Here is a 24,418-nt window from a genome sequence, read left to right as displayed (position 1 = left end):
GAACATTGAAGAAGTGAAAACAATAAGAATTTAACGCATCTTGAAACATTTATTTAGCTGTAGTGTAGGCTGTAAAATGTTTGTCATAATAATAAAGTCTAGCAAGGAAGTGTATTCTAACTTTGGCAAGTAGGACACCAAGGATTAAAAAAAAAAATCAGTGAATTATCAAATTCTTTGATCTAAACTTGTCTTCTAAGATGAACAACATATTTTATGAATATGCACTTGCAGTGATAACCTAATTAGAGAATCTAGTAGACATAGTTTGTTTCGAAATCTGTGCATCTTTATACCGTTGTATTTCACTTAATTGCCTTTAATTTTGCCTAATTTATCATGCGTCAGCGGTGTCTGAATTTCACACACTGCCGTGCAGCTTCCATTTCCAGTTTTTTCTGTTATTTGTGCACCCAACAACTGCACAATGTGTTTTCCTGATCCTTCCTTTGAAGCTTTCAAAGTAGAGCAATATGTCTGAATCACTCAATTTGTCCAAAAGAAGGCATTAAAAGCCGCTGAATGACTTTTCCACACAGTGAGTAAACAATCACAATATTAGCGCGGCGCCAGCAGTCGCCGGCCGTGGTGCAGCGGCCGCGCCCGGCTAACTATGCGCGATGGGTACGCTAGCCTGCTGGGCTGCAAGTGCAACTCGCTGGGTAGCTAGCTCGCTGGAAGCCCCCGTTGGCCCCCAGTTATGACGGCCGTTATAGCACCGCTAGCGGCGGTAGGTGAATAGGTCATTGAAATTGAATCGGTCTATAACTTAACTAACACTGCTCAAAAAATACCTGACACAGTATGATTCTTTCAAGAGACACTCTGGAATCTACTGAAGTTATCATCAGTTTCTTCAGTGTATTGGATGTGAATGTTATTCAGAAATCATAGACTTCAGCAAACATTTTCACCTGAGCATGAATAGTCATGAATATACAACTTCACAGAACACATGAATACGCTGCTATGAAAAGATACTAGTATTACCACCATGATATTAGGTGCCTTTCAAAATTGTATGCACTTCCTAAGCATTCCCACATTATTAAAAAAAAAAAAAAAAAAATTGAATTCTGCTTTGCATTAGATACAGCATAAACTTGCAAAAATAATCACAAACATATGAAAACAATAGCTAAAAAGCAGTTGTGCTCAAAAACATGTCTTGAACCTGGAAACATTACATTCTTGTAAATTCATGCTTGGTAAAAAGACATCCTACATGCCATTTCAAATGCCATTACAAACAGATGGGCCATGCTGAAATATAAGCAGTGAAATCAATGGTCTACAAAAATCTGTCATGACGTGTGGGGCTGAAATGGTATAGTGGTATAGTATCTTGACTTGTAATTACAGTATGTGCTGCTGAGAATGGTTCAAGTCCTAGCTGACATTGAGTTGACAGCTTTTGGTACATCCTTAATCCACAGCTCTCTCCTTCCAGGATATCATTAGCCGTGATGACACAACACAAAACTACAATCATGTGGTTTCCTTTCCAAAAACTTTCAGAAGTTTGAGCACGCAATCACACTACAGACAAAACTACGCAAAGTTTCAGTGATACCAAGCTACCTGTAGTTTTGAGCTCTAAGAGGAAAAAATGCAAATGTACAACAGCATACATAAGAATGCATAATCTGCGTAAACAACAAATATGGATCTATTCTGGCTTTACAAACTTCTTGAAGTTTCAGCCACAGTCACAAAACTATGCATAGTTTCTCAAGGAAATTTGAAACTTCCCAAGTGCATCCAGGAAGTTTCACAAGTTTTGCTGGTTACTTCTCCAGAAGTTTCGCTGGTTACTTCTTGAGAAGTTTGTGGTCACATGATTGCCCAAATTACATGAAGCAAAATACCAGGTAGTGAAACTACGCAGAGTTTCGTGTGGTGTGACCTCCCCTAATGTGTCCAGGCACTTATGTGACTGACAATAGAGAGCAGGCACAATGCACATATGTAGCGAATCGATATTAAACATATCCAATGATCACAAATAATCGTAATAAATATTTCAGCAGTACTTACATGTACTGGAAATATGTACAGGAAAGACAAAACAAGCAAACAAACAAAAAATGTTGTGTGACATTTTGCACTGCACTTCTGATGATAGAACAAATTTACTGATCAATATTACATCGCAAATTATGGAAATAGTTAGTACGATTTTATTTTTTTTTCTATCCTCTCTCAATGTGTAGCTTCTTTTTTTTTTAATATTGTAATCCAATGTAATGTTATCTTTTCACCTTTGTCTTTGCATTTTACTGAGAATTTGGGGAAAAAAATGAAATGATTGACAGGGCCCATGATATTGTAGCTGCAAATACAAAAATTTGATCCCAAAGAGAGTAAAGAGCAACTCTCATATTTTCACATAGAGTGCTGAAGTGTACATTTACTTCTTTGCCAATGGGAAGGCCCTCAAGGAGGGACTGTGCTTCACAAATAGTAACAGTCAAATGTATCTCCTGGAGATCATGCTAATGGTACACTTGGTTACAGAAGTGTAAAGGTAGTATATCTCAATATTTTAGAGGAATTTGGAATGGCATGTTACTTTCCAGTTCCCACTGAGCTCCCAAGCTCTGTGTGGCACACTTGCTCACTGCCATAATAACTCAATGAATTCTGAACGAATTCAGAATGAAATGAAAATGAGAGCTTCAGATGTATTGTGGTTGTCAGGAGTATCAACTTACTCTGCAGTTTTATGCAACAAATTGGTCTGAGCTTGGAATGCGATTAATGCAGCAGCACATGCAGTACCTCTTTGGTTGCAATTATTGCTCTGAAACGTAATTAATGAAAGAATAAATGCAATGCTTTTTTTCTCTTCAAGACACAATAGCAACAGGTCCTGTTCAGACCCAGCAAATACCAGGAACAAGAAATCACACACATAGCTTTTCCTTATTTGCAAAGAGATTATATGGGGGGAAATAGGAATGTTTCAGCTTCAGGTCAGAAGAAAAGCATTTATACAGATAGATTGTAACCCCCTTCCCCCCCCCCCCCCCACTGAAAAAAAAAAAATTAAATTTTTATCTTCATATTGCTCTCACGATAACTTCCTCTTCCTCATTAGAATTCAGCTTTTGATTTGCACATACACCTCTAAGCACCCCTGTCCCCTTGAAACTGAAAATTGTAACATTTGAAATCATCCACAATATTGCCATAAAAAAGGAATTAAGTTTTGTTTATTTGTGGTTTTTTACGTGACTGTAACCTTGAGTAAAAACAACATCAACTTGTAATACAGTTCCCAAAAGTTGACAAAGTTCTGACATTTCAACTGAGAGCATCAAAGACTAAAGCTGATAAACTTGGTTGTTACCAAAAACATTCACACTGGTGTATCAACTTTTAGTTTCATCAATGTTATCAATCACTAGATATTTTGTTATGTCACAATCACCTCCTTACAAGGAAAATAGGTGCCATTCTTAATCACACATTTCTCACAACACTTCATGATCATTTCTCATGAAACCATCCCAAGTTTGGGAGGGATGGAATCATGATGGCGCTTCCAGGCATCCTGAGATACAGCTTTTGCAGCCTTCTCTAAAAAAATCTGCCACATAGTACACATGAGTAGGTATCACGTTAGACTATTCATCATCACAAAAAAATATACCTCAAAATATCCCTGTGCAAACATCCTTTCATCTTCATTTCTCAATCAGTGATTCGCTGCTCCCGACATCCTACTTCCACAAACACTGAATGTCCATACTCGCAGATCTCATCAGGAGCAGCAGGAAAGAAGCCTAGACTTGTTATTCTGCTCCTGCACAACAATCCGGCCATCACTGTCCACTCTACCCTCTGAGTAAGACATTTCTCTCACCACAGTCGTCTGTGCCAGGATCTCATCCACAAGGAAGCTACGAGCAAGAAAGGAGGAAAGCAAAAGGAGCAGTGTTACAGTATATCGGCTTTATGAGATCAATTTGAGGAGTGGCATCAAATATAACACATGGCTTGATGAGCAAAACCATTTACTGTGCACCCCTGTTATAACGAACATGCTTATAACGAAATTTCGGTTAAAACAAAGTAAAAATTCAGGCAGCAGCATTATCCATACTATGTATTTTTATTGTTTATTTGTTCGGTTATAACGAAATTTTGATATGATTATAACGAAAGAAAATTGCCGGTCCCAAGGACTTCTTTATAACAGCAGTCCACTGTATATACAAAATGTTTGTACATGACACAAGACTCTTGTGTGCACAACTGACCTAGAATGGACAGGTTTATATCACAGCATACAGTGGGAGTGTTCATAGGTTCAAGGCAGATGACACACTACATCTTGGCTTGTTGCAGGACTTCAGAATATTTATGAACTTTATATGTCTTCATGATTTTTTACTATTTTGCTGAATATTTCACAAACCAAACTACAGGCAAAAAAGCTCTTGCTATTAAAATAACTTTGGTGACAAAACATACCAGTGTGCACTGAAACATGTCCATTTGGTCTTGAACACATATTCTTAGATTGAATAGTTTATATTACATTGTGCATAATTTTGTCAACCGTCACATATTTGGTGGAGATGACATATCAAGATGTTCTGTCAATCAACAATTTACATCTGATCATTCACTAAAAATATCCTGTGGTGTGCACACATGGCAACACGGATTACACATGATTTGTACATGACATGAAAATAGTTCACTCATGTCAAAAATTGGTAAACACAAAAACAGATTAATGTATGATTGCGGGGCAAGTTAGGCCCACCCATGACTATAAATTGATGCAGCCACTTTACACAATATGCAAACTTGTGGCAGACCAAGTGTCAACTCTGTGTGACAATGGATAAACTATGCATTTTATCATTGCAGATCACATGAAAAGAGGGCCTATAAATGCAGTGCAACAATTTATAAGTGATGTGGCATAACATTTATATGGGATGCCATACATTGCATGCACTGATTGTGACTGAGATGTAACAGGTAGCATGCCATGGCATAAACTGTGCCTCGAGTTGTGCTGCTGACCTAGCTGTATGCCTCCATGTAGGACAGCTCAATTAAAGTCTGTGCTAGTTCTGAGTGTTCACCAAGCTAGTTTCCTTACAGTCAACCTTGCATATGTGTGCTTAATCCACCAGAATTGCAAAAGCAAATTGACTATGAGACATTTACATAAGTTGGTTGTTGATCATTTCCCTTTTCCATTAATGGAAGCACCATACATGTGTATGGTACCCATGTGGAGCTGTGAAATACATTAATTTTATTCCTCTTTTTTAATATGACATTGACTGTAATGTGCAATCACAGGAAAGAAAAGCATTTGACACAAAGACGAACCAATAAAATGATATCCCACTTTTTCCATGCAGTACAACAGGGTAAGTTTCTACAGAGACATTCAGATCCAAACTTAAAACGTATCTGTTCCTCTCACACTGAGGACTACAATTGCTGTCTATAATGTTCAAAAATATTGCATTCTTTATCTGGTATGTGTTTGTTTGTTGTTTGCCATTTCCTTCTCTGTTGTCATGTTTCAACATGTATACATGTATATATCTATCTTTTCCTTTTTGAAGCGCCATGAGCACTGAAAGGTGGACCTGCGCACTATACAAGTAGCCACTATTATGATTATCATTATTATTAAGTAATTGGAAGGCAGTCTTACTTCATGGAATGTTCTATATTTGTGTTGTCCTTGACAGAGATCTTGTTCCAGCCTAAGAAGTCCTGGCTGTGGGACAGGTTCTTGATCTCATCTTCTTTGACCACTGGGTTAGGAAGATCAATCTGGGTATGAAAATAGATGTGGGATTAGTGACATGGCATGCACATGATCTAAACACATCTCAAATCTCCTCAACAGACTAAAGTAGACCCACTTGGTGGTCGTGTTTTATGTTTGTCCGAGCAGGACTCTGCTGCATCAGTGATCTGCTCTGGTTTTCTCACTGCAGAAGAATAAAATAGCATTGTTAGAAGGAAAACTGAAACTAATGGTGTCATTCAAATTTCATATCAATATCACAAATTTAATGGGCTGATAACAAAAGAAAATGGCATATGGAGTGACATTCTCACATTTTCAATTCAATTCAATCATAGTTTATTTCCAATCAACGAAAATCAAAAACATAGTACAATGTATACATGTCATTAAATGATATTGTTCAAACGCTTGCAAAAGATTCATGTAATATACGAGACAAATTATAGAACAACATGTATGTACAATAATAAAGAGGAACACTGTACAAATACTACGTGGGCGAGCGGAAAATAAATTCGATCATGGAAAATAGTGATCCACTAAAAAGCAAAGCTTGTCGGACGTGGATCGCTAGATAAATAATGAGTGAATGATATACTATTCTATAACAATATACATGTAGTTATTTTGAGATACACAGGTCGGGAAAAAAATATAGAATACCAATGCTATAGTGCCCGGACACTGTTCATTGAACCACGTGTACCGGGAAAATATGACAAGGACAAGTGACATGGAGTGACATTCTCACATTACATTTCCTTTTGGGCAATTCTTTGTTCTTGTCACTGACCTATTTTTGAGAAGCATCATTGCTATTGCAAGCATTATTGGCAGTTGGTCACAAAACCAAATCATCCTAAATGGAGCAATGAGAATGTGCATCTTATTTGCACAGTCGTTTCCATTCAATGTGTACAAATCAAGTGTGCATGAAGGCCAGACAGCTGTTGCATCTTTCACAATATGTCAGCAAATACAGTTTATAGTTCCTGGTGATCATGATCTGTTGGTCTACAAGGTAAACTGTGCTGTGCAACTGTCTGGCACTTCATTTGAATCAGAAAGGCCCAAAAGGCACCACAACTGTCTAGACACAGTATGTCTCAATATCAAATTCTATGCATAAACACATCACTTTCCTACCTAGGTACCTAATAGAAATCTTGAAAGGTTAAGCACCCAATGAAACAACCTAGTGGCAATGACATCACAGTACAGCAGCCTGCCTTAGCATCAATCTACTGCACATTAGCACTCATATAATAAAAATCAAGACAATTATTGGGGGGGGGGGAGATGGGGTGAAGAGGATTATTAAAGAGCAGCTTTGGAGAAGAAAGAATAAGATCACCTTATTGGCAAGTAGAAGGCAAGGAACTGGATTTCCATTTGACAAGGTGACCTTCTTGTCAACGTCCTTCTTCCAGTTCATCACACTGTTGAATGTTTTCCGCGATGTGATGTCAAACATGATTACACAAGCTGAGGCATCCTTGTAGTAGACTCTGGTTAGGGAACTCACTCTCTCCTGGCCTACATGGAAAGATCAAGAAAGTGATTCACAGGTAATGATTTCATATCTCTTTAACATATCAGAGACTCCAACCCCAAGCACCTTCTGATCTGGAGATTCTCCCGCCTGAAACCCCTAGCAAACGGGAGACTCCAACTTGCTGTGTGCGAAGCGCGAAGTTCCTAGGGTTCTAGATGCTCTCTTGTGCTATCTAAGGCTTATTTTTTCAACATACGATAGAAATAAGTAAGAAATCCCTTCCAACGGGAGACAAAGAGCCAGGGCGGGAGAAATTAAATCTCAAACGGGAGAACGGGAGATTTTGCAAAAATGGGTTTTCGGCGGGAGATCTCCCGTCGAAAACAGGAGAGTTGGAGTCTCTGACATATCAATGTCAGACAACTCAAATCATGGTTTATGGAGTTCATATTTATGTGCAACAAATTCCATTATCTCAGTAGGAATAGTGTGTACTATGATAGCATGGTTATACACTTCCATTTGCATAAATATCTCCTGTAACTAAAAGGAAATACTATACTACCATGTATACTACTATCCTCAGACATGCAAAATTTGTAAACAAGTCCCTTTTGTGGGATAATCATATTATATTGGATAACAATGAATGGAATACAAGGGAACATTGCACAAATCGAGGATGAATGAGTGCAATATTCCCTGGCATTCCACGAATTAAAGACATCCATATATAATTATCATCATCTATTATCATCTAGAGAAGGCACAAACTGTACAAAAGTACCATATTTCTACTAGTCTTTGAAGTCAACACTCAAATGAAGGAGTGACTCGCACTTGCTAGTTGCTGGACATGCGTCACTGAGTATGTAGCAACTAGAAACGAGTAAGATGTTTGTGTGCTTGTGAATTGTAACAAGACTTCAGTCACTTTGTACAGTAGCAAGCATTTACGCACTCAGCAAGTGCTCGTGTAACAGACGAGACAAAATATGCCGTATTATTGCATAGCCACTAACAACGGTAATCTATGGGGAATTAATACATTGGCCTATGTATTCCCTCCAACATGCTCTTCTATTGCACAGTGAAAATTGAACGGATGAGAATACATATTTTTAATGCACTGCTAAAACATCCTGATACAGATGATAATGCCAAATATTGCAATATGTAATTCATGTAAGCTTCACAATGCAATATGTCAGCTTTCCAAATATCATTGGAAGGTTTTAAGAAGTCACATAATTTCAACCTCGCTCAGCATGTTTCAGAGTTAAGGTTACACGAGGGCAATATATTGTTACAGTCCAACGTTGCACAGATGGAAAACGTCGACTGTAAAACATGTCATATATTCCTTGCTTGCACTATTAAAGGTTTATACCTCAGCCAAACTTACTGAATAATGTGTGAATAAATCTACAAAACTTTATGATACCAAAACTGCTTGTCATCATATTGATATTGATTACAGAACACCCCCCCCCCCCCCCCCACACACACACACAAAACACAAATCTATGATTCTAAACCATCCTAGTTAAGCTGGTTAAGTTTTTGGTAAGTTTGTGCCACCCCCCCCCCCCCCCCCCTCCCCATAATGTCACACTTATTGTAATCACTGAGAAGAACAATCTTATGGCAACGTGACTACACAATCCAAATCCACTCCAACATACACACATAAAGAAAAAAAAGCACAATGCAGAGAATATAAGTGACCCCGCATCACAAAACCAACAAAAAGTCGCCAGACATGAATTTTTAGTTAAGGGCAGATTCTGAAAGAGCAGACTCTATGCTTTAAAATGATGTATACTCAATTCAAATGGACTCTCCTAGCCTATCTTAATATTGGAGAGAAAGCACACACTCTGGAAAAGTGTGAACTGAGAAAAGAGATTCTGAAGTACAGGGTCTATTCAAGAGCTTAATCTTTACCAAACCATGTTAGGTTTGCTATGACAGGGACAAAACACAGGATGTAAACCACTGGACCAATAACAATGAAGGGATTATCAGATTAAGCTGAAATTGAGTGTGCTCTATCAACACATTCTGTCCATGATTAATGCCAACTCTCAAAGCAATAGCATTATCCTTCCAAAAGTTATTAGAGTTGAGAAAGTAAAGAGTGTGCAAAGGATTTTCAAGAAATGAAAAGGGCCCACCAAGACATACCTGATCATTCTACTCTCCACAAAAAGGGTTGTAGAAAAACTGCTGAAAACACACTTTCCCATTCATGTTATGATCCCAAAATGTGAAATAATGTAGAAGAAGGATAGCTCTTTCAGAAAATATGAAAAACTCAAGATTGACTCAGTTGGCCCATTTCACCTTCTTTGAGTCCTCAAATAATATTAAGGGGTGCAACCTTTTGCTGGTTTTGTGATGCACGGTCACATATATCCCTGACAGTATAATATACATCCACTAGCAATAAACAGTTTGGTCAAGAAACTTCAGCACTGCTTTAACAATTATGCTGAAAGGGAATGACTGCACACATTAGTGAAATCGTTTCCATGGGCACTTCCGTTACTTTAGATGAAAGTCATTTCCTGAGGTTGCTTGTAGCAGGAACCAGCAGTATTCCACAAGGAAATTCTAAAGAAAAATGAGGTCTAGTTATGGCAATGCTAGTCTACTTTTTGCCATCAACACAAAGTTGAGCATACCTGCTATATCCCACAGCTGCAGTCGGACAATGTCATCCTCCGACCGTTGGATTTTCTTTAGAGCAAAGTCAACTGAAAATAAAAAGTGAACATACACACCATCATAAAACATGCACAGTACAAATTTGTGTTTCAGTGAAAGGAGAATGCATCTGTGGGAGAAAAGTGAATGAAAATAAAATACAACATGAAAACATTGACCAATTCACAGCTGTTGGAAATACAGCCACATGAATATTAGAGTCATCGTACACAGCATCCAACAAAGACCACAAATGAGTTGTTAAGTAACAGCACTGGTATGTTTCTGACCACATTTTACTAAGCAGAAACATTGTTCCATGATTCAAATTAAACTTCTGCCCAGATAAGGGTTTCTGAATTATCCATGAAGAGTTGACAAAAATATATAATGTGGTCTACCTGGGCATTTCAAGCAAATGAAGGCTTTGTAAAACAGGATACAAACATTTACATAGACAATACCAGTACACTGTGTTGAATAAAAATTGGCAGGTGACTAAATGGGACCACAATTTACCAACATATAACTGGTCAACTGTTGTTGTTGTTGTTGTTTTCTTGATTTCAAGTTTTTCTGTCATTGTCTACAATCATACCATTCTTTTTTTCTGGGGTACCGGTACTTTTTTTACTCTTCAAGTGTAAGTCAAAGTAAATTGGGATAATGAATACCAGCAATACAAGGCAAGTGCCAAAATGTGTCTCGTCCATTCACGTAGAAGAAATTAATGTTTTTCTAACTCCCAGAAGTTGATTGACCCCACCTATGACCTTTGACCTTGTGGTGACCTTCAACTATGCAAGGGACATTTACCAGCCAAGTTTGGTCACAAACAGACATAGGGATCAAAAGTTCTGAGCCATAATCAAAATGCGCCATAAACACTTAACATTGGGCCCTAAAAGTTTGTTGACCCCTGTCTGTGACCTTTGACCTTGTGACAAACTTCAACTCCCTAAGGGACATCTACCATCCAAGTTTGGTCACAAACGGACATAGGGATCCAAAGTTATGAGTCATAATGGAAACGCGCCGTAAAAACTTAACATTGGGCCCTAAAAGTTCGTTGATCCTTGTATGTGACCTTTGACCTTGTGGTGACCTTCAACTCCCCAAGGGACATTTACCATCCAAGTTTGGTCACAAATGGACATAGGGATCAAAAGTTATGAGCCATAATCAAAACGTTTCGTAAAAACTTAAAGGTATTAGCCCACATTTGTAAACCTGCAGCAATTGGTCTCATAGTTAGCATGGAGTTTGGGTATGATTGCAGTAACACCTACACTTTTGTACCTGTGCAAAATTTCGTTCCAATTAGTCCATTACTTTCATAAAAATAAATGAAAATGCACCGTATGCATGCGTATAACGCTCGCTAGCTCCGGTCCACGTACGTACTACATGCATGCGATACATGTGTAAGTTACATGTACGTAGCTATAGCCCGCGCTCGTAATTCGATTTTGGGTCGGGTTGACCCGGTTTGAAAATTGATTTTAAAACGATGATTTTCTCTCTTTTATCGAATGGTATAGACAAAGAGCAACAGGTGAGGTATATACTGTTATAACTTGTACTTGAAGTCATATTGGACCTGTTTTATGCAGTTTTGATTTTCGTGGGTTTGCAAATGTGGGCTAATACCTTTAACATTGGACCCTAAAAATTTGTTGACCCTGTCTACGACCTTTGACCTTTTGGAGACTGTCAACTCCCCAAGGGAAATGTACCATCCAAGTTTGGTCACAAATGGACTTATACATCAAAACTTAAGAGCCATAATCGAAACGCGCTGTAAAAACTTAACATTGGGCCCTAAAGTTCATAGACTCCTGCCTGTGACCTTTGACCTTGAGGTGACCTTCATTTTTAATAAAATGTGTAATTTTGTATCACCACTTTTCCCTCCAAGTTTGATTGAAATTGAAGTCGTCAGTAGAGAGTTATTTGAGTGGTTGTAGTGTTATGGACGGACGGACAGACGCCGCAGACAATCCCTTACTCTCCCCGCACCTCCAGTGGGCTAGACAACTAGAGGAATTTAAAGAGGAATTCCACCCCAGCTATAACTTTCTTTGATAAGAAAGAGTAAAATTGTATGAGTACAACAGTGAAAATTTGATCAAACCAGATAAAGATTAAAAAAGTTGTAAAATTGTGAAGTTTCACTAATTTCTGCAGAACAGTTGTCATACTGTTGATAAGAATAGCAAATGAGTGAGCTGATGACCACTGATCAAGGACTAACCTTTTAAATAGCACTCTGCACAAGGGCATTTTTTTTTCCAAATAATTTCTATCCATTGCATCACACAGTATTACTATTGGACTTTGCTAGCAAATATCTATTTTAGCACTTACTGGTATTTGTACAAATCCTCATTGCCATATAGTCCTAGCTGTGAGAATCACTAAAAATCACATATTTTAATCAAAGTACAATTTGACATTTGACCTACAACCAATAACATGTTTATGCAAATGATTGTCAATTTATTTTTAACCTGTCTACCAATTGACACCACCCACCACTGGACATTCATTGCAGAAATTATGGCTGAATATTTTGCATCCCACCCCCCCCCCCCCCCCCCCCTTGCGGGGAAAAAAAAAAGATCTCTGAACTTGGTAAACAATTGTCTATTTCTTATCACCCTTTCTTATTTTTATAACTGTAATTAAAGAAGGTTCTAAAGTCTAACTACATAAAGAGGAAATCTATAATTTGCCAAGAGTGTACATTTGTCAAGAAACTGTTGATCTTCACACAGAGATTTAAAGGCATGTACATACTTGTATTTACAACACAGTATGGTAATTGTTAATCCACAAAATGCAGGTTTTTTTGTTTTTTGTTTTTGTTTTTTGTTGGTTTTTTTTTTTTTTTTTTTTTTTGGGGGGGGTTTCTAGACTTGTGCACAAATATTGACACACTCTTGCAATTAATAGGTAGGGCCTACTGATGGATAATGGTTCTTGGAAGTGCTAAGAACATGATATTTTTAATGATACAGATTCCTCTCAATGTTATCTTGGCAACAAATGTTGACACACACACTTATCATTAAGTGCATACCCGGTACTTGCAATTTTGTCTGCCTTTGACATGTTAAGTTCAGTTAATGGATGTGATTGCGCAGGAAATACACAGGTGAATGGGGATATTCTAGTCTTTACATGAAATACTTTGTTGCTATTGTTTTTGTTCTTGTTCTTGTAATTACCACTTGAACTACATCTTGGCAGGTGACATGATAAAGTTTTCAATCAAAAGCCAGAAAACAAAATTTGTATCACTCATTAAAATGGACAAGAAAATCATGTCCCCAACAATCTTATAATTAGTAGCATCAAACTTTCGGTTTTGTCCTGTCACTACTTGAGATACTAACAATCCACAGCATGTCCGATATGTGTACAAGGAAATGCTAGTTTGAATTTACTGTTCCCCTTGTATCACATTAAACAATGAACATCACATGTATGAAATGAATGCCACATATAGCAATGTCCTATAAAACAGGAAGTTAATTTTACCATAAATGGGACAAATAATTTCAGAATCAAATCGTACAATACCATTCATATTTAGTGATGCAACCATCCATACTACTTTGATGGAACTAAATTCACCAAGGTAATTTAAATCTAGCCAATTTGATTGCACAAATGTACATGTCACAACATGGAAGGCAGCAGGCATCAGAAAATGAATGCATGCTGACACGTACATGTGTATGGCATGTATATCTCATGCACATTTTAAAAGTCCATGGCCATCATTAGGTGATACGCTATCAGCGTATCACCTATTGTGATTGCCAAAATTTCTCTTTTTTTTTATTCTTCTTTCTTTCTGCCACATTTTGTGTCGTCAATATCTCAACAATGACATTACGGAATAACATGACATTTTCAGTCAACATGTCTCATAACAATATCTAGCCACAATAAGGTTTTCGTGACAGTAACATATCTATTACGTCATCTAGGCGCCATTTTGTGATTTTCGGACCTTGTCACATGATCGATCATAACTTCATAACTAGATATCATTTCTGTATCATTTTCGGTGGACACAAAGTTCAGGTCACGCTCTATCTTACATTTTAACGCTAGTTACCCAGGTCATCATTACGCGCGCGTTTGCGCGCGTCAAAATTTTAAAAGGCTCAAAACGACTTCCCAATGGGAAATCTCGAAGTTTCAGACAATTTTAAGCGTTTCAAACATTTTCTCGCGTGCGCGTCCGTCCGCGCAATTTCGCGCGCAGAGGGCGTAACTAACATGAAAATGCAATTTTTTTGACTGATTTGGATTTCTGATACTTTGAGTAACAATATCCATTGATTTCCGATCGATTTTGACCTATAACAAAGGAATGCACTGGCGTCAAAGTTGAAATTCCGCGCGCGCGTCTTTCTGCAAATATAGTGAAAAAACATGTTTTTGTTTATGTCGCCATAGCTCTTTAAATCGTCCATTGACCCTATATTTCTATTGCATATTACAAAAGCATATGAATTGGAAATAACGTTTCAAGTACCAATATTGCCAGGAAAACTCATGACGTCATCATATCATCATCTGAAATCAAAAAAGTGGAATTAAATTTTTTGAGGTACTCTTTCTGACATTCATTTACTCGTATCTCTATTGTTTAAGCTTAATATCACCCCAAATTCAGATATGTTTTACTTTGAACATTTGCCTTTCAAGTCCATGTCATGGTTTTGAAATTTGATGACGTCATCATACTTTAAATTGTGATTAAAGGTAAAGACGCAAAATCGGACAAGTTTACGTGTTATGTCTATGGGAGGTGATTTTTTTAAAAACCATACATTGACTTGACAACGTTTAAGCACCTTTATCTCAGATGATTTTGCTTCATTTCCTCTGAAAATTAAGTATGTTGTAGCTGTGACAATAAGCTGCAGTAATCATGCATTTTATTCTTTGAAATCTCCTCATCAGGTTGACAATTTTGCAATTTAAAACTGAAAATGAGAATGGAATGCGGACGAAACGATTCCTGATTCATCTTTCACGTACATAAGTTTACGTTCCTCTAATTTTCTCGTCGAGACGTATGGCCGAGTGGTTAGAGGTGTCGTCACAGAAACGTGAGGTTGCACACGTACGGGTTCGAACCTCACAAGAGCACGAAAGAAAATAATAATTTTTTTTTTACTTTTTTTCTTCAATGGAGTACTACACCTTCGTCCATGTAGAAGTCACGTTCGCATGTAAACACACCTATACGCACACACTCACACAGTATCCCTTTGTTTATCGTTGGAGACTGCATTGCTTCGACTGCTGCAAAATATTGCAGGCTGGGCTTTTCAAGCTGATCATGGTATATTGTAACAAAATGAAATTTGTTCATATCAATTCAGTAACACAATGTAGTCGTGGTTACTTTGTGCTGATTTTATACATGTAAGAAGCTATACATTGTAAAAAAAGGTATTTGAATTGTTCCTTTAAGTCAGTCTTCTGTATTGATGATTATTTGTCAATTAGTGGTTTTTGTGGAGTTTCAGATAATGATAAAAAGTATGTATGATAAGTGCAGCGACACTTTCTACAGTTAGTTCAAAGTTGTGTTACAGAGGTTTGATACATACATTTAGCATTGTGTTTGTGTGTCCACGTGTGTATACAGGTTGGCCATATGGCACATTCTAGACAATAAATCTTAATTAATTAGCAAACGCGATCAGCTATGGAACTGAATATGGTACTAATGTATGATGTTCATGATTCTCATTAAACTGTGACGAGTTTAAAGAGATAGCTTAACTGTGTGTAAAAATAAAGCAATAATAAAGAAATTTTAAGGGAATTTGATAACCATGCCTATAATAATTTCATACAGGTACTAATAGCTGCCTCATATACCTGTGATTGAACGTCATGTCATTAGCAAACTGACAACGTACGATTTATATATTATACATTAAACAACTGTCTTTCAAATCCATATCGATGTTTTCTAGTTTGATGACGTCATCATACTTTAAGTTGTGATAAAAGTAAAGACACAAAATCGGACAAGTTTACGTGTTATGTCTATGGGAGGTGATTTTTTTTAAAACCATGCATTGACTTAGCAACGTTTAAGCACCTCTATCTCAGCTGATTTTGCTTCATTTCCTCTGAAACTTTAGTATGTTGTAGCTGAGACAATAAGCTGCAGTAATCATGCATTTTATTCTTTGAAATCTCCTCATCAGATTGACAATTTTGCAGTTTAAAACTGAAAATGAAAATGGAATGTGGACAAAACGATTCCTCATGTATCTTTCACATACATAAGTTTACGTTCCCCATATTTTCTCGTCGAGACGTATAGCCGAGTGGCTAAAGGCGACGTCTCAGAGACGTAAGGTTGCGGGTTGGAACCCCACAAGATCACGAAACAAAATACTTAGCTATTTTACTTTTTTTTCTTCAATTTTGTATTACATATTCGTCCATGTAGAAATCACGTACGTATATAAACGCACCTATACACACACACAGACACACACACACACGCCATATCCCTCTTTTTTGTGTGTTGGAGACCACATTGCTTCGACTGCAGCACAATTTTGCAGGTTGACTTTGTCAAACCGATCATAGTATGTAATGACGACGACTGAGCTGTTGTACTTCGGAACAATTGTCTTTCAAGACGATGTCATTGTTTTGTAATTTGATGACGTCATTACACTGAAAATTGTGATTAAAGGCAAGGTATCAAAACCAGCCGATTATAGGTTTTATGTCTGCGGGACGTATTTTTCCCAAGTTGCCAGAAATGGCATAGCGACCTCAGTCGTTACAAGGCCGCTTTTCCGTCTAGCAATGCAATAGATGTTCACACGGCCACGTTGGTTGAGTGGGCATTGACTTTCCCCCTGTTATATCTATACATTGTTTTTTTTTTGTCTTACCATTTCCGTGGATGACCCGTGGCCGAGTGGTTACAGAAACGGTTTCGCATGTACGCTCAATATAACTTCAAGGTGCCTATATCACATTCTTTTCTTTGTCGATCACAGATGACTGTCATCTGATGACCACAAGCGTATCACCTAACTCGTCCTCAATGTGACGAGTTTTCATGTCTCGTTTTAACCATGGATTTGAATTAAACTACCTCTATGAGTTGGGCCTTGGTGGTTTTCCTGAGTAAGCCACAATTATAACTGAATTGAATTATTATTCTAGCAAAGAACTACCAAACTGAACAGAATTTTCTCATCAAACATTAACATGACCAGATCCTTTGGTCTTTTTTTTTCACTTACCACCAACAGTTGTCTTGAAACCTGGGTCAAACTTGCCACTGACATATCTGTGCACAAACGTTGTCTTGCCTACCAGAGAGTCACCAACTATTATGACTTTAAAAAGTTTTTCTTTAACATGCTTTGGGTCATCCATCCTTAGACCTCTCAAAATCAGCAGCACAGATGTTGTTATGTCACAGCACCATGGAAGATCTTCTGGCTGGTGATAATGACAGGAGGCAAGTCTCCCTATACTGGCATATCTGAAGTTGATGGTGTGAACTGCAGCATCCAGTAGGTATTGCAGTCTCTGTGGTCCATCAAATGGCAGCCACAGCCTGTCAATGATGTTAGTGGCTGTCCTTTCCACACACTGGTAGTTTCCTGCTTTCAAGATGGAAATGAAAAATGCAGTTCATTTGAACAAAATCTGACCACAAATGCGAAATTCATTATACAGACAGAGTCAACGGAACAAGTCAACAATCACAGCTGTGGAGCAGCAAAAGCTGAAAGGAAATGCAACCAGTAATCAGACAGAACTGACATTATGAATGTTAGAAAATCCTCCACCAGTCATATGGCTTCTTACGGACAATTTTTAAAATTGTTGAAGTACACTGTATCTTGGTCACAGACCATGATATTGTTGACAGTGTAGAATTCCTTATGTGATGAAGAACTGCACAAAATGTAATCATTTTTGTCCTGAATCTTACTTTAAACATACAGTGCGCTCCCGTTCTAACGAGCACAGTAATAACAAAATTCCGGTAACAACAAAATAAAAATTCAGGCTGCAACATTATCTACTCTTTGCTTTTCATTGTTTATTTGGTCGGTTGTAACAAAATTTTGATATAACGAAAGAAAAATGCCGGTTCTGAGGACTTCGTTATAACTGGAGTTGTCATGGAGTATGTATAGTAAGATCCAAAACACATACAGAGTGAGGCAATCTATAAACAAACATGAATTTCTGACACATGGCAACATAGTGACAAACCAACCTAGGACTATGAAACATACTGTGTGTCAAACCTCTGCATAGGCACTATCGTGAAACATACCGATACAATATCATACTCTACTATAACTATACACAGCCCAGTCGCTGTAAAAACGCACAGCGACTGGGCTGTGTATAGTTAACTCTACTACAGTGTTATGTACAACTTTTGAAATTAGTAAGCCTGCAGATCAGAGGCCTTTAATGACTGCATACAATACCTTACCACAACTCTTTTACCATCAAGTGTTTACTCGCAGCAAGTGGACCATAAGCCTCATACTCCTCAACTCATGCAGCTCCTCATATTGAGAATGGTATGAAAAAGTTCCATATCACAGGTCACAATTCAGTGTAGTGTATACTGTAATACATAGCAATGCTCTCCAAAGTTAACCACAGCTAATAAGTGCTCTTCTTCTCTTTCGAGTACAACGTACTAGTTACTGAGCTATAGAGTATATTTGCACAGCTGTGGTGGACTTCCATTGAATGAGTAGTTGACCAAGAGCTGGTATGACTATGGCACATTCTGAAGTGAGAAAATCTCTGAAGGTCTTCTACAGAGATTGCAACTAAAGAAGTACAGACTGGGAAGGGAACACAAACCCAAAGAGCAACGTGGATTGAGTGAAAGCAGTAACATTAGTAGAACACATCAGTGAAAGTTTGAGGAAATCGGACAATCGATGCAAAAGTTATGAATTTTTACAGTTTTGGTGCTGGAACCGCTGGATGAGGAGACTACTAGAGGTTATGACGTATGAGTGGACAACAATATACATAAAATCTAAGGAAAATTCCGCAAAAATTCATTTTTCATGAAAATTACAAATTCCATCAACTTGATACTGACATATGCTAAGGGTAGCAATTATTCCCCCTGCTTTCTGAAAGTGGTTAGTCAAGTGCTCTTTCATAATGCTAGAAAAGTGAATTTTTGTTGAATTTCCTTTATATTTTCTTTGTATTGTTGTCCACTCGTACATCATAACCTCTAGTAGTCTCTTCATCCAGCGGTTCCAACACCAAAACTTTAAAAATTCATAACTTTTGCATCGATTGTCCGATTTTCTTCAAACTTTCACTGATGTGATCTACTAATGTTGATGCTTATACTCAATCCACATTGCTCTTTGGGTTTGCGTTCCCTTTAAGTTGGTGTACCCACCTTACCATCAACAAGCAGAAAGTCAGTACAAAACATAAGTACAGTACTCTCTGCCTCATCAGGTACTAGTACTGCATAATTGGGTATTCCACTTAACAATCGACATACAAGCTGAAAGAAACAGTTCTGACGTGCGTTATATCTACTGGATAATCGGATCGTACAGCAGCCTTTCGGTTAAATAGGTAGGAAGTTTCTGGATGAATCTAATCTATTTCCAAAGTTTCCAGCAGTTATTCAGAATTTGTGTACATATAAACTCAGATGAAACATACTAGTGAGGTGCTGAGACTCTATAGAGCAGTTAGTAGGTTTACATTTTAACATGCTAAATGTGCAGTGTATTACTGACTAGCCATATCACTACGAATAGCATGCATTTACAGCTACATGTATGTATGCCATGTACAAACCCTAGCATCAGCACTAAGTACAAACAGTGACACAGTAATAAACATTAAGCTGTGGCCATAAGTGACCTACTGTGCTGTGTGTATACGATACAGTGAGGTGTGTGATTACCGGTAGTGTGTGGTATCTGCGATGTAAATGAAACATGTTCTCGGTTTCATCAGGTATTCAATCTAATTGGGGGTACGAGCTATTCTGCTCGATACTACCAGACTAAACATGCTCTCCGTTAAGTCAGGACTTCCGCTTAAAGGACAAGTTCACCTTCATATACATGTGGATTGAGTGAAAGCAACAATGTTAGTAGAACACATCAGTGGAAGTTTGGGGAAAATCCGACAATCCGTTCAAAAGTTATGAATTTTTAAAGTATCTGTGCAATCACTGCTGGAGGAGAAGACTACTACAGTGTATGATGTCACATGCGTACAACGATATAAGGAAAATAAAAAGAGAATTTCACAAAACTTGACTTTTTTAATAAATGCACATTTCCTCGACTTGTTACTGACTTACGTTAGCGGTAATATTATTCCCCCTGACTTTTGAAAGAGAGAAGTCGAGTGTTCTTTTATCATGTGAGAAAAGTGAGAATATCTTGAATTTTCTTTATACTTTCTTTACATAGTTGTACTCATATGACATCACAAGCTATAGTAGTCTTCTCATCCAGCCGTGACTGAGCAGAAACTTCAAAAATTCATAACTTTTGAACGGATTGTCCGATTTTCCTCAAACTCTCATTGATGTGTTCTAATAATATTGCTGCATTCACTCAACCCTCATGTCTATGAAGGTGAATTTTGTCCTTTAATTGGGGGTACAAAATGCTCTTCCCGACACCACCCGATTATTCAAACGGAGATTACAGACTGTAATGTCTATGATGAATATCTAGACTAGGCATCTAAGTAGAGTATGTGTTCTCTTCTAGAAGACATGGTCTCAGCATGTTCTGTGAACCAAGAATCTATAGGCTAGATGAGCACAGGAAGGATGTTGGATTTGCCTATGAATTACACTAGTTCTCCCCCGACTGTTGTCTCCTATTTTGCCCCATTAGAGAATGTCAAGACCAATCTCATCTCCAGAAGGATCTGCATGAGCTCAATATTTGGGCAGATACCTGGGAAATGCACTTTGTTCCAGAGAACTATTAAATCATGCACATCATTATAGAGGTTGGTAACCCAAATTGTTTACCCAACATTTTTTAAGAGTTAAAAAAATGCTGTTGATCACATCACTGCCGTTACCAAGGAGTTCACCTCTCAAGCAATATATGTCATGGAACAGCCATGTAAAGTAGGTTGTAAATGATACTAATAGAATTTCAAAGGTAGTAACGGTAAGGAACAATATATTGAAGTGTGACATAGCTGTACAGAAGGCTGCATTGGTATCTTGCCTTAGTCCATCCCAAATTGGAGTATGCAGTATCAGTCTGGAATCCCCATCAGGTTTGCCTGATCAGTTAGACAAGATCAAAATGGTTCAAAGGAGAGCAGCTCGCTTTGTAACGAGTGATTACGCTTCCACATCAAGTGTGACTGCCATGCTGAACAGCCTTCAATGGACATCACTGCACCAAAGAACACAACATAGTCGACTCATCCACTTTTTAATAAAACAACTCATCAACTAAGTGCAATATATCCCTCCTTATATATCCTACTAATTAATGACTATCAAAAGAAGGCAGTTGAGCAAGAGGAAATGACAACAGATCCATCTACAATGCAATACTCAAGCGTATCTATGTGTATAAAACCAAAGTCAACTGAAACCAGGAATAACCTATCCATAAATGTACAAAAATTCAATATCAATGCAAAAATTTCAAACAGCATTAAACAAATTGATATCTGATAGCCAAGTTGCTCAGTAGCAGCACCATCTCTGAATGTCATTGAATGATGATGCTGTACAGCAATATCAAGATGAGATCCTGAGTAAAACCCGAGTAAATTAGGTTCTTGGTCTCCATTCCATTAGCTTTCCCCTCTCCTTGCCAGGTCTTTTGATCTTTGGTTTCATAACTTTAGGATAATATCACTTTAAGATATAACTTTGAATAGTGGAAGGAGAGCAGCAGAAGACATTTCAACCCTGATCGATGAACAAGCCCTGTCCTACACCATCGTTCCATAAGTAAGTACGTATTAAAGTAAGTAATTATATCCACAAAGGGCGGCAATGTGACTCAGTAGGTTGTTTATCTGTCTGTAGTTTCAATCAAGTGGCTCAGGTTCAGGCGTGGGTTCGAACCCACGTTAGTCTCAATGTCACTGCCAACTCGGATAGGACATGATAAAGTGGAGGTCCCTCGCCCGAGCGTGAAAGAGTCACAACCCATGCACGTAAGAATGAAGAGTCCCCTTCAAAGGCACATAGACCCGGTGGTTGCGGGGGCACTGTTGATGTTGGATGATACAGCCGATCACCGTTAGCATTGATACAAAGATTGCTGAAGTTGAGTTGTCATCAAGAGTAAAGTGCGTAGGCAACGTTGCCTTCGTTGTCTTCTCTGCACATCATGCAGTTTGTAGCGATGCCAGGGTGCGTGCTTATGAGATCCTTTAGTATGACGTCACGAAAGAAGTTTGCTAATGTTGTCATCATCAGCCAAATCATGAGCCTAACTGACTACACAGTGACAGCTGTCGCCTGTGGATCGGACTTCTAATTCTTTGGACTCGTGGAAATGGGTCAAAGCGTAAGCACTTAAGAGGAGTCGATAGCATAGGTCTCTGTATGAAACGTGCATCGTGCGCCCGCGTACGCATATGACTAAACCGCCAGGTCTACGTGCCTTTAAAATTTATTCACCCATTTTTAAATTTATTGCAAAACCACCAAAAAAAGAGCAGGGCCAACTGAGGGCAGGACAGGGTGAACAACCCGGTGAAGTGGTCCGCTGCCCGAAGTACTCACAACTGTACCCCGTAGAAGACCAGCTAGAGCAGCTGAATTCGGGCTACCCAGCCATCTTGTTAGATGGCAAACGAAAACAAATCAATCAACCATGGATTTGAGGTATCCGTTAAGTGCAACAAGAAAATACACACATGGGACTAGGCAAAACCTGCGTACGATCAGATAAATTTCATCGCGTAAGATCCCAAGCCAGTATGACAAAATATATTGAAATTAGCTTACTGGAGTAGACGTACCGATGCTTATATCATTGCTTCCTGGTTCTCTTCATATGGTCACTGATATACTAGTACCGCCGCTGCCGTCGCCACTGATTCAGTCAATGCTTGCACATTTACAGATCTTTTATTTTTTCATCTCACTATTGCCTAGCTCATCATCAGTCGATCAGTCGGTCCAGTCTCCGCGCCAGCCGCGCGGCGCGCCACCTGCGCTGCATGCACATTGCTCAAACTCGCTGTTCAGCGCCCACAGCGGTCCATGCATTTATTATGCGCGTAACAGTTGTGGTGCCAGTCTCCTCCAGAGCTCAGAGCCGTCGAAGTACTAGTACTGTAAACTAACCACACCCCCTACATGACCTGCATACAGAGTTGGTATTGGCATTGACAGAAGTAATATTCCTCAGCTGTTTGTTGTATGCCATCCCGAGTGATCTTGATTTAAAGAGCTTTGAATTTATAGTTGTCGGGGGGGGGGGGGGGGGGGGACACCGATTACTGAGTCTCTCCAAATCTCTAATTCAAAAGATTTGTGGATTCTACAGAGCGGTATTAAATTCCAATGGAAAATCAAATCAAAGGCCTATAGAATTCGTTAGTCAGGAGTCAAACATGCTAGAAGCAGCATTCGTCTAAGCTGTGATTTTATACTGATCAGTCTTTTCGGAAAGAGATTGGGCGAGCAGCATTCAACAAATAAAATGAATCCAATGAACGGTCAAGAAGAAGGTGCCTTCCATCTCAGTAATCATTACAGAAAACTTGCCACTGTCCAAATACAATCCTTCCTATGTTATTCCGTAGATAATGATGGTGGATTTCACCACAAATACCGGATTCAGTCAATGCAGAGATATTAGTGGTGCATTATCAGCAAGGAGCTTCAAGCACATGTGTTTGAAGCTCTTTAGTATCAGTGAAGTTTGAGGAAAATAGGACAACCCGTCGTGTATGATCTCTTTTTTATTATTAAAAAACCCATGTGCCTTCATCGCTGGATAAGAATACTACAACTGAACATTATTCGCGATGTCACAGTAGGCCCCTATACAATAATATGGTATCGATATAAAGGTAAGAGAATTCATCATAATATAGGGAGTTCTAGCATAATAGAATAGCACTTGAATTTATACCTCTGTCAGAATTGTGAAATGTGTTACTTTAGATGGAAAAGAAATTATTTGAATTGAATTGAATTGAACTGACCACATCATCGATCGATATTCCCTATGTATTACCGACCGGTTTTTGTTTTTTTGTTTTTTGTTTGTTTGTTGTTGTTGTTGTTTTGTTTGTTTGTTGGTTTTTTGGTTTTTTTTTTTTTTTGGGGGGGGTCCACTTCTGGAGTTTGGATATTACTCACATGGTCAACCTGC

At 38.3% G+C, this 24,418-nt stretch overlaps 1 protein-coding gene across 1 annotated transcript; it reads right to left on the bottom strand.

The window, feature by feature from the left end:
• Window positions 1–3,766: 3,766 nt before the first annotated feature.
• LOC139730606 (ras-related protein Rab-7L1-like) lies at window positions 3,767–23,172 on the bottom strand. The gene is made up of 6 exons (XM_071641461.1): window positions 23,041–23,172; window positions 17,309–17,674; window positions 9,977–10,048; window positions 7,149–7,330; window positions 5,693–5,814; window positions 3,767–3,905 (listed from the first exon to the last, which is right to left on the bottom strand). Exons 2-6 carry the CDS (start codon window positions 17,442–17,444, stop codon window positions 3,767–3,769), a joined length of 651 nt encoding a protein of 216 aa, XP_071497562.1. The 5' UTR covers window positions 17,445–17,674; window positions 23,041–23,172.
• Window positions 23,173–24,418: the final 1,246 nt, after the last annotated feature.

This window comes from Diadema antillarum, unplaced genomic scaffold (genome assembly GCF_040938485.1).
Source record: "Diadema antillarum isolate AM-2024a unplaced genomic scaffold, OU_Dant_1.0 seq00000322_RagTag, whole genome shotgun sequence".
Taxonomy (NCBI): domain Eukaryota; kingdom Metazoa; phylum Echinodermata; class Echinoidea; order Diadematoida; family Diadematidae; genus Diadema; species Diadema antillarum.
This window is presented reverse-complemented; position numbering and strand designations above follow the sequence as displayed.